This window comes from Haliotis rufescens, unplaced genomic scaffold (genome assembly GCF_023055435.1).
Source record: "Haliotis rufescens isolate VD_foot unplaced genomic scaffold, xgHalRufe1.0.p SCAF_16, whole genome shotgun sequence".
Taxonomy (NCBI): Eukaryota; Metazoa; Mollusca; class Gastropoda; order Lepetellida; family Haliotidae; genus Haliotis; species Haliotis rufescens.
In genome coordinates this window covers 33,348,749-33,361,385 of record NW_025963846.1, presented here as the reverse complement: position 1 = coordinate 33,361,385, position 12,637 = coordinate 33,348,749, and the positions used below count along the sequence as shown (strand labels likewise).

The following is a 12,637-nucleotide window of genomic DNA, read 5'->3' as shown; positions in this document are numbered from 1 at the left end:
TTTTGAACTGTCAACTTGTAACCACATGTATTTGTCATCTAGCCACGAGGTAAGGGTTTTTATGCAGCTGTTTTGCTGTACAGATCATCTGGCGAGTGCAAATTTGAGGCCATGCTTCTGCAGTGCTACAACCACTTTGCAGGAAAGCAAATGTGCGAAGTGCATCAAATCACTTGAGAACCTTGATTTAAAACATGAAAAGATTTGCAAAATATCTGTCGACGCCCAGTTAGCAGTACTCATGCTTTGCAAATCCTGCAGTCAACTGAAATCTGCATGTTGAACCCATATTGTTTACAAACTGGATGTCTCCTTCGCTATGCGATTTTGATTGGACTATGCATGGACTCGTTAGTCCAGTTAAAAAGTAAATTGGAATTCCAGCCAAGTTCTGCAAGGAAGGAAACTGGAATGTTATCATGGTTATAGCCCGTCAACGCCCTTGCCTCTATATGAGGGTTAGGGTTAGGGTCATGCAAGGAAGGAAACTGGAATGTTATAGCCCGTCAACGCCCTTGCCTCTATATGAGGGTTAGGGTTAGGGTCATGCAAGGAAGGAAACTGGAATGTTATAGCCCGTCAACGCCCTTGCCTCTATATGAGGGTTAGGGTTAGGGTCATGCAAGGAAGGAAACTGGAATGTTATAGCCCGTCAACGCCCTTGCCTCTATATGAGGGGTTAGGGTTAGGGTCATGCAAGGAAGGAAACTGGAATGTTATAGCCCGTCAACGCCCTTGCCTCTATATGAGGCATTTTTGCCTTTCAATGGACAGGTGGCCTAAATATCCCATAATTCAGACATTTCATTTATAAATACTTCAAAATGATGCATAACTGAAATATTTCAACAGGAATACAATATGATTTTTTACACACATGTCATAGGGCTGCATGTATTGAAGTTTACATTTGTAAATGGTGTACATCAGTGTCCTTATTTTACTGTGAACATCAGGTCTCAGTTGACTGACATGCAGATTGTCCTACCCATCCTGCTCTCAAGCTCCATGACATAATCCCGGATGTTGACGGCAAACTCCTCGGCAAATGCACTGTTCTTGGAGACGTTGACACGGTGGTCATCAAACACCTGCTCCACACAGTTCTACACAGAAAACAACATGTCATACCGACTCCACAGCTCTACACAGAAAACAACATGTCACACCTGCTCCACACAGTTCTACAGGGAAAACAACATGTCAAACCTGCTCCACACAGAAAACAACATGTCACACCTGCTCCACACAGAAAATAACATGTCATACCTGCTCCACACAGAAAACAACATGTCACACCTGCTCCACACAGTCTACACAGAAAACAACATGTCACACCTGCTCCACACAGAAAACATGTCACACCTGCTCCACATAGTTCTACAGAGAAAACAACATGTCACACCTGCTCCACACAGTTCTACACAGAAAACAACATGTCAAACCTGCTCCACACAGAAAATAGCATGTCATACCTGCTCCACACAGAAAACAACATGTCAAACCTGCTCCACACAGTCTACACAGAAAACAACATGTCACACCTGCTCCACACAGAAAACAACATGTCACACCTGCTCCACACAGTCTACACAGAAAACAACATGTCATACCTGCTCCACAGTTCTACACAGAAAACAACATGTCACACCTGCTCCACACAGTTCTACAGGGAAAACAACATGTCAAACCTGCTCCACACAGAAAACAACATGTCACACCTGCTCCACACAGAAAATAACATGTCATACCTGCTCCACACAGAAAACAACATGTCACACCTGCTCCACATAGTTCTACAGAGAAAACAACATGTCACACCTGCTACACACAGTTCTACACAGAAAACAACATGTCAAACCTGCTCCACACAGTTCTACACAGAAAACAACATGTCACACCTGCTACACACAGTTCTACACAGAAAACAACATGTCAAACCTGCTACATACAGTTCTACACAGAAAACAACTTGTCAAACCTGCTCCACACAGTTCTACACAAAAAACAACACGTCACACCTGCTCCACACAGAAAACAACACGTCACACCTGCTCCACACAGAAAACAACATGTCATACCTGCTCCACACAGTCTACACAGAAAACAACATGTCACACCTGCTCCACACAGTCTACACAGAAAACAACATGTCACACCTGCTCCACACAGTTCTACACAGAAAACAACATGTCAAACCTACTGCACATAGTTCTACACAGAAAACAACATGTCACACCTGCTCCACACAGAAAACAACATGTCATACCTGCTCCACACAGTCTACACAGAAAACAACATGTCACACCTGCTCAACAGAGTCTACACAGAAAACAACATGTCACACCTGCTACACACAGTTCTACACAGAAAACAACATGTCAAACCTACTGCACATAGTTCTACACAGAAAACAACTTGTCATCCCTGCTACACACAGTTCTACACAGAAAACAACATGTCAAACCTGCTCCACACAGTTCTACACAAAAAACCACACGTCACACCTGGTCCACTCAGAAAACAACATGTCATACCTGCTCCACACAGTCTACACAGAAAACAACATGTCATACCTGCTCCACACAGTCTACACAGAAAACAACATGTCATACCTGCTCCACACAGTCTAAACAGAAAACAACATGTCACACCTGCTCCACATAGAAAACAACATGTCATACCTGCTCCACACAGTTCTACACAGAAAACAACATGTCAAACCTGCTCCACACAGAAAATAGCATGTCATACCTGCTCCACACTGAAAACAACATGTCACACCTCCTCCACACAGTCTACACAGAAAACAACATGTCACACCTGCTCCACACAGAAAACAACATGTCAAACCTGCTCCACACAGAAAATTACATATCATACCTGCTCCACACAGAAAACAACATGTCACACCTGCTCCACACAGTCTACACAGAAAACAACATGTCAAACCTGCTCCACACAGAAAACAACATGTCACACCTGCTCCACACAGTCTACACAGAAAACAACATGTCATACCTGCTCCACACAGTCTACACAGAAAACAATATGTCACACCTGCTCCACACAGTCTACACAGAAAACAACATGTCATACCTGCTCCACACATTCTATACAGAAAACAACATGTCAAACCTGCTCCACACAGTCTACACAGAAAACAACATGTCAAACCTGCTCCACACAGTTCTACACAAAAAACAACACGTCACACCTGCTCCACACAGAAAACAACATGTCATACCTGCTCCAAACAGTTCTACACAGAAAACAACATGTCAAACCTGCTCTACACAGAAAACAACATGTCACACCTGCTGCACACAGTTCTACACAGAAAACAACATGTCATACCTGCTCCACACATTCTATACAGAAAACAACATGTCATACCTGCTCCACACAGTCCACACAGAAAACAACATGTCACACCTGCTCCACACAGAAAATAACATGTCATACCTGCTCCACACAGAAAACAACATGTCACACCTGCTCCACATAGTTCTACAGAGAAAACAACATGTCACACCTGCTACACACAGTTCTACACAGAAAACAACATGTCAAACCTGCTCCACACAGTTCTACACAGAAAACAACATGTCACACCTGCTACACACAGTTCTACACAGAAAACAACATGTCAAACCTGCTACATACAGTTCTACACAGAAAACAACTTGTCAAACCTGCTCCACACAGTTCTACACAAAAAACAACACGTCACACCTGCTCCACACAGAAAACAACACGTCACACCTGCTCCACACAGAAAACAACATGTCATACCTGCTCCACACAGTCTACACAGAAAACAACATGTCACACCTGCTCAACAGAGTCTACACAGAAAACAACATGTCACACCTGCTACACACAGTTCTACACAGAAAACAACATGTCAAACCTACTGCACATAGTTCTACACAGAAAACAACTTGTCATCCCTGCTACACACAGTTCTACACAGAAAACAACATGTCAAACCTGCTCCACACAGTTCTACACAAAAAACAACACGTCACACCTGGTCCACACAGAAAACAACATGTCATACCTGCTCCACACAGTCTACACAGAAAACAACATGTCATACCTGCTCCACACAGTCTACACAGAAAACAACATGTCATACCTGCTCCACACAGTCTAAACAGAAAACAACATGTCACACCTGCTCCACATAGAAAACAACATGTCATACCTGCTCCACACAGTTCTACACAGAAAACAACATGTCAAACCTGCTCCACACAGAAAATAGCATGTCATACCTGCTCCACACAGAAAACAACATGTCACACCTCCTCCACACAGTCTACACAGAAAACAACATGTCACACCTGCTCCACACAGAAAACAACATGTCAAACCTGCTCCACACAGAAAATTACATATCATACCTGCTCCACACAGAAAACAACATGTCACACCTGCTCCACACAGTCTACACAGAAAACAACATGTCAAACCTGCTCCACACAGAAAACAACATGTCACACCTGCTCCACACAGTCTACACAGAAAACAACATGTCATACCTGCTCCACACAGTCTACACAGAAAACAACATGTCACACCTGCTCCACACAGTCTACACAGAAAACAACATGTCATACCTGCTCCACACATTCTATACAGAAAACAACATGTCAAACCTGCTCCACACAGTCTACACAGAAAACAACATGTCACACCTGCTGCACACAGTTCTACACAGAAAACAACATGTCATACCTGCTCCACACATTCTATACAGAAAACAACATGTCATACCTGCTCCACACAGTCCACACAGAAAACAACATGTCACACCTGCTCCACACAGTCTACACAGAAAACAACATGTCAAACCTGCTCCACACAGAAAATAACATGTCATACCTGCTCCACACAGTCTACACAGAAAACAACATGTCAAACCTGCTCCACACAGAAAATAACATGTCATACCTGCTCCACACAGTCTACACAGAAAACAACATGTCACACCTGCTCCACACAGTCCACACAGAAAACAACATGTCACACCTGCTCCACACAGTCTACACAGAAAACATGTCAAACCTGCTCCACACAGTTCTACACAGAAAACAACATGTCACACCTGCTACACACAGTCTACACAGAAAATAACATGTCATACCTGCTCCACACAGTCTACACAGAAAACAACTTGTCATACCTGCTCCACAAAGTTCTACACAGAAAACAACATCTCAAACCTACCCCACACAAAAAATAACATGTCATACCTGCTCCACACATTCTACACAGAAAACAACATGTCAAACCTGCTCCACACAGAAAACAACAAGTGACACCTACTCCACACATTCTACACAGAAAACAACATGTCATACCTGCTCCACACAGTTCTACACAGAAAACAACATGTCAAACCTGCTCCACACAGAAAATAAAATGTCATACCTGCTCCACACAGTCTACACAGAAAACAACATGTCATACCTGCTCCACACAGTTCTACACAGAAAACAACATGTCAAACCTACCCCACACAGAAAACAACATGTCATACCTGCTCCACACAGTTCTACACAGAAAACAACATGTCAAACCTGCTGAACACAAAAAATAACATGTCATACCTGCTCCACACAGGCAACACAGAAAACAACATGTCATACCTGCTTCACACAGTTCTACACAGAAAATAACATGTCAAACCTAGCCCACACAGAAAACAACATGTCATACCTGCTCCACACAGTTCTACACAGAAAACAACATGTCAAACCTACCCCACACAAAAAATAACATGTCATACCTGCTCCACACAGTCTACACAGAAAACAACATGTCACACCTGCTCCACACAGAAAACAACATGTCACACCTACTCCACACATTCTACACAGAAAACAACATGTCATACCTGCTCCACACAGTTCTACACAGAAAACAACATGTCAAACCTGCTCCACACAGAAAACAACATGTCATACCTGCTCCACACAGTCTACACAGAAAATAACATGTCATACCTGCTCCACACAGTTCTACACAGAAAACAACATGTCAAACCTACCCCACACAAAAAATAACATGTCATAACTGCTCCACACAGTCTACACAGAAAACAACATGTCATACCTGCTCCACACAGTTCTACACAGAAAACAACATGTCAAACCTACCCCACACAGAAAACAACATGTCACACCTGCTCCACACAGTTCTACACAGAAAACAACACGTCACACCTGCTCCACACAGTCTACACAGAAAACAACATGTCACACCTGCTCCACACAGTTCGACACAGAAAACAACATGTCACACCTGCTCCACACAGTTCTACACAGAAAACAACATGTCACACCTGCTCCACACAGTCTACACAGAAAACAACATGTCACACCTGCTACACACAGTTGTACACAGAAAACAACATGTCACACCTGCTCCACACAGTTCTTCACAGAAAACAACATGTCACACCTGCTCCACACAGTCTACACAGATAACAACATGTCAAACCTGCTCCACACAGAAAATAACATTTCATACCTGCTCCACACAGTCTACACAGAAAACAACATGTCAAACCTGCTACACACAGTTCTACACAGAAAACAACATGTCACACCTGCTCCACACAGTCTAAACAGAAAACAACATGTCATACCTGCTCCACACAGTCTACACAGAAAACAACATGTCACACCTGCTCCACACAGTCTAAACAGAAAACAACATGTCACACCTGCTCCACACAGTCTAAACAGAAAACAACATGTCACACCTGCTCCACACAGTTCTACACAGAAAACAACATGTCACACCTGCTCCACACAGTTCTACACAGAAAACAACATGTCAAACCTGCTCCACACAGAAAATAACATGTCATACCTGCTCCACACAGTCTACACAGAAAACAACATGTCACACCTGCTCCACACAGTTCTACACAGAAAACAACATGTCAGACCTGCTCCACACAGTCTATACAGAAAATAACATGTCATACCTGCTCCACACAGTCTACACAGAAAACAACATGTCAAACCTGCTCCACACAGTCTAAACAGAAAACAACATGTCACACCTGCTACACACAGTTCTACACAGAAAACAACATGTCACACCTGCTACACACAGTTCTACACAGAAAATAACATGTCACACCTGCTCCACACAGTCTACACAGAAAAAAAACATGTCACACCTGCTCCACACAGTTCTACACAGAAAACAACATGTCACACCTGCTCCACACAGTCTACACAGAAAACAACATGTCACACCTGCTCCACACAGTTCTACACAGAAAACAACATGTCACACAGTTCTACACAGAAAACAACATGTCACACCTGCTCCACACAGTCTACACAGAAAACAACATGTCACACCTGCTCCACACAGAAAACAACATGTCATACCTGCTCCACACAGTTCCACACAGAAAACAACATGTCATACCTGCTCCACACAGTCTACACAGAAAACAACATGTCATACCTGCTCCACACAGTCTACAAAGAAAAAAACATGTCACACCTGCTCCACACAGTTCTACACAGAAAACAACATGTCACACCTGCTCCACACAGTTCTACACAGAAAACATGTCACACCTGCTCCACACAGTCTACACAGTCTACACAGAAAACAACATGTCACACCTGCTCCACACAGAAAACAACATGTCATACCTGCTCCACACAGTCTACACAGAAAACAACATGTCACACTTGCTCCACACAGTTCTACACAGAAAACAACATGTCACACCTGCTCCACACAGTCTACACAGAAAATAACATGTCATACCTGCTCCACACAGTCTACACAGAAAACAACATGTCATACCTGCTCCACAAAGTTCTACACAGAAAACAACATGTCAAACCTACCCCACACAAAAAATAACATGTCATACCTGCTCCACACAGTCTACACAGAAAACAACATGTCAAACCTGCTCCACACAGAAAACAACAAGTGACACCTACTCCACACATTCTACACAGAAAACAACATGTCATACCTGCTCCACACAGTTCTACACAGAAAACAACATGTCAAACCTGCTCCACACAGAAAATAAAATGTCATACCTGCTCCACACAGTTCTACACAGAAAACAACATGTCAAACCTACCCCACACAGAAAACAACATGTCATACCTGCTCCACACAGTTCTACACAGAAAACAACATGTCAAACCTGCTCCACACAAAAAATAACATGTCATACCTGCTCCACACAGGCAACACAGAAAACAACATGTCATACCTGCTCCACACAGTTCTACACAGAAAACAACATGTCAAACCTACCCCACACAGAAAACAACATGTCATACCTGCTCCACACAGTTCTACACAGAAAACAACATGTCAAACCTACCCCACACAAAAAATAACATGTCATACCTGCTCCACACAGTCTACACAGAAAACAACATGTCACACCTGCTCCACACAGAAAACAACAAGTGACACCTACTCCACACATTCTACACAGAAAACAACATGTCATACCTACTCCACACAGTTCTACACAGAAAACAACATGTCAAACCTGCTCCACACAGAAAACAACATGTCATACCTTCTCCACACAGTCTACACAGAAAATAACATGTCATACCTGCTCCACACAGTTCTACACAGAAAACAACATGTCAAACCTACCCCACACAAAAAATAACATGTCATAACTGCTCTACACAGTCTACACAGAAAACAACATGTCATCCCTGCTCCACACAGTTCTACACAGAAAACAACATGTCAAACCTACCCCACACAGAAAACAACATGTCATACCTGCTCCACACAGTTCTACACAGAAAACAACACGTCACACCTGCTCCACACAGTCTACACAGAAAACAACATGTCACACCTGCTCCATACAGTTCTACACAGAAAACAACATGTCACACCTGCTCCACACAGTTCAACACAGAAAACAACATGTCACACCTGCTCCACACAGTCTACACAGAAAACAACATGTCACACCTGCTACACACAGTTCTACACAGAAAACAACATGTCACACCTGCTCCACACAGTTCTACACAGAAAACAACATGTCACACCTGCTCCACACAGTCTACACAGAAAACAACATGTCAAACCTGCTCCACACAGAAAATAACATGTCATACCTGCTGCACACAGTCTACACAGAAAACAACATGTCACACCTGCTACACACAGTTGTACACAGAAAACAACATGTCACACCTGCTCCACACAGTCTACACAGAAAACAACATGTCACACCTGCTCCACACAGTCTAAACAGAAAACAACATGTCACACCTGCTACACACAGTCTAAACAGAAAACAACATGTCACACCTGCTCCACACAGTTCTACACAGAAAACAACATGTCACACCTGCTCCACACAGTCTACACAGAAAACAACATGTGAAACCTGCTCCACACAGAAAATAACATGTCATACCTGCTCCACACAGTCTACACAGAAAACAACATGTCACACCTGCTACACACAGTTCTACACAGAAAACAACATGTCACACCTGCTCCACACAGTCTAAACAGAAAACAACATGTCATACCTGCTCCACACAGTCTACACAGAAAACAACATGTCAAACCTGCTCCACACAGTCTAAACAGAAAACAACATGTCATACCTGCTACACACAGTTCTACACAGAAAACAACATGTCACACCTGCTCCACACAGTTCTACACAGAAAATAACATGTCACACCTGCTCCACACAGTCTACACAGAAAAAAACATGTCATACCTGCTCCACACAGTTCTACACAGAAAACAACATGTCACACCTGCTCCACACAGTCTACACAGAAAACAACATGTCACACCTGCTCCACACAGTTCTACACAGAAAACAACATGTCACACAGTTCTACACAGAAAACAACATGTCACACCTGCTCCACACAGTCTACACAGAAAACAACATGTCACACCTGCTCCACACAGAAAACAACATGTCATACCTGCTCCACACAGTTCCACACAGAAAACAACATGTCATACCTGCTCCACACAGTCTACACAGAAAACAACATGTCATACCTGCTCCACACAGTCTACACAGAAAAAAACATGTCACACCTGCTCCACACAGTTCTACACAGAAAACAACATGTCACACCTGCTCCACACAGTTCTACACAGAAAACATGTCACACCTGCTCCACACAGTCTACACAGTCTACACAGAAAACAACATGTCACACCTGCTCCACACAGAAAACAACATGTCATACCTGCTCCACACAGTTTACACAGAAAACAACATGTCACACCTGCTCCACACAGTTCTACACAGAAAACAACATGTCACACCTGCTCCACACAGAAAACAACATGTCACACCTGCTCCACACAGTTCTACACAGAAAACAACATGTCATACCTGCTCCACACAGAAAACAACATGTCACACCTGCTCCACACAGAAAATAACATGTCATACCTGCTCCACACAGTCTACACAGAAAACAACATGTCATACCTGCTCCACACAGTTCTACACAGAAAACAACATGTCATACCTGCTCCACACATTCTACAGAGAAAGCAACATGTCATACCTGCTCCACACAGTTCTACACAGAAAACAACATGTCAAACCTGCTCCACACATTCTACACAGAAAACAACATGTCATACCTGCTCCACACAGTTCTACACAGAAAACTACATGTCACACCTGCTCCACACATTCTACAGAGAAAACAACATGTCATACCTGCTCCACACAGTTCTACACAGAAAACAACATGTCATACCTGCTCCACACAGTTCTACAGAGAAAACAACATGTCATACCTGCTACACACAGTTCTACACAGAAAACAACATGTCATACCTGCTACACACAGTTCTACAGAGAAAACAACATGTCATACCTGCTCCACACATTCTACAGAGAAAACAACATGTCATACCTGCTCCACACAGTTCTACACAGAAAACTACATGTCACACCTGCTCCACACATTCTACAGAGAAAACAACATGTCATACCTGCTCCACACAGTTCTACACAGAAAACTACATGTCACACCTGCTCCACACATTCTACAGAGAAAACAACATGTCATACCTGCTCCACACAGTTCTACACAGAAAACAACATGTCATACCTGCTCCACACAGTTCTACAGAGAAAACAACATGTCATACCTGCTCCACACAGTTCTACAGAGAAAACAACATGTCATACCTGCTACACACAGTTCTACAGAGAAAACAACATGTCATACCTGCTCCACACAGTTCTACACAGAAAACAACATGTCATACCTGCTCCACACAGTCCACACAGAAAACAACATGTCACACCTGCTCCACGCAGTCTACACAGAAAACAACATGTCATACCTGCTCCACACAGTCTACATAGAAAACAACATGTCAAACCTGCTCTACACAGAAAACAACATGTCACACCTGCTCCACACAGTTCTACACAGAAAACAACATGTCAAACCTGCTCCACACAGTCTACACAGAAAACAACATGTCATACCTGCTCCACACAGACAACAACACGTCACACCTGCTCCACACAGTCTACACAGAAAACAACATGTCACACCTGCTCCACACAGTTCTACACAGAAAACAACATCATTGAGTGTGAGATAGGATAAGTTTAAAAATTTGGAAATTTTAGTATAAATTGTATATTTGACACGTGATAGGCCCACCCGACCATCCCCGCATCTCATTAGCCTCTAGCCTTATAGGCTCTGTGAAAGAGAATGAATTGGTAGAGGTGCACACATGCTCACTTCAAGTAGGCACGGCATGCACGAAAGGCACGTAATTGACCTAGGTTCTGGACGTAACCATGGAGATACAGGGGGGCTTTGGTGCCTATTTTTATTTTCAGAAGCTGGAAACATGATTCAAGCACGGTCCCACATAGGATCGGAGAAGAAGGGAGAAATGTAAAGTGTGAGATAGGATAAGTATATAAATATACAATTTATACTAAAATTTCCAAATATGTCCTGTTGATCAGTCACTGACACAAGATGGCTTCAGTGTTGAACAATGTTCTAATTTATCAAAAGCTAACAACCAAGGCAGTCATACTTGAAACGATCAACCTAGAAAATAGTTCTGAAATGTAGCAGTACTACTGAAAGAACCTTTGTTCAGTGACTACCTGGAAGATGAAGCCATCGAGAAGTCTGCCTTCAAGCATCATCATGAGTTTCTCAAATGGCCGCAGCTTCTCATCTGTTGTGTTAAACTTGGCGGGATTGTGACGAACAGATTTCACCATTCTGAAACAACAGAAGTAATAAATGGCAAAATAGACAGAAACAAGAAACCAGTGTTATCACTATTCCCTGCCATGACGCACATCAGCATTTTGTTTGTTCATAAAGTAGTGAACATAAACTATGAAAAGAGTGCCATTAAGCCTTAGACTGCTTTATATCACCGGAAAAAATGATAACATGTGAAATAAATACACACAAAAGGCATCTTCTCCGGAAAACATAATTCAGTCTTGATAAGTATCTCTCAGACGAGCTAATTTCAGTGGTTTCTGTGGCAGACACTATGCACCAAGTAAAATATCCTGAATCAAGGGCTGAATCTCAGAAAAAAATGA

The 12,637-nt window shown here is 42.8% G+C and overlaps 1 protein-coding gene across 5 annotated transcripts in view; it reads right to left on the bottom strand.

The window, feature by feature from the left end:
* LOC124128477 (WASH complex subunit 4-like) overlaps nt 1–12,637 on the bottom strand; it is a 158,583-nt gene that overhangs the window by 101,022 nt on the left and 44,924 nt on the right. For all 5 annotated transcript variants that reach the window (XR_007221664.1, XM_048397149.1, XM_048397150.1 and 2 more), the window contains 2 exons: nt 12,182–12,302; nt 989–1,106 (listed from right to left, as the gene is read on the bottom strand). Coding sequence is in view for 4 of the 5 variants with exons in the window: in XM_048397149.1 (XP_048253106.1) it covers nt 989–1,106; nt 12,182–12,302 (239 nt within the window). In the remaining variant the exon portion in view is untranslated. The remainder of the gene's footprint in view (nt 1–988; nt 1,107–12,181; nt 12,303–12,637) is intronic.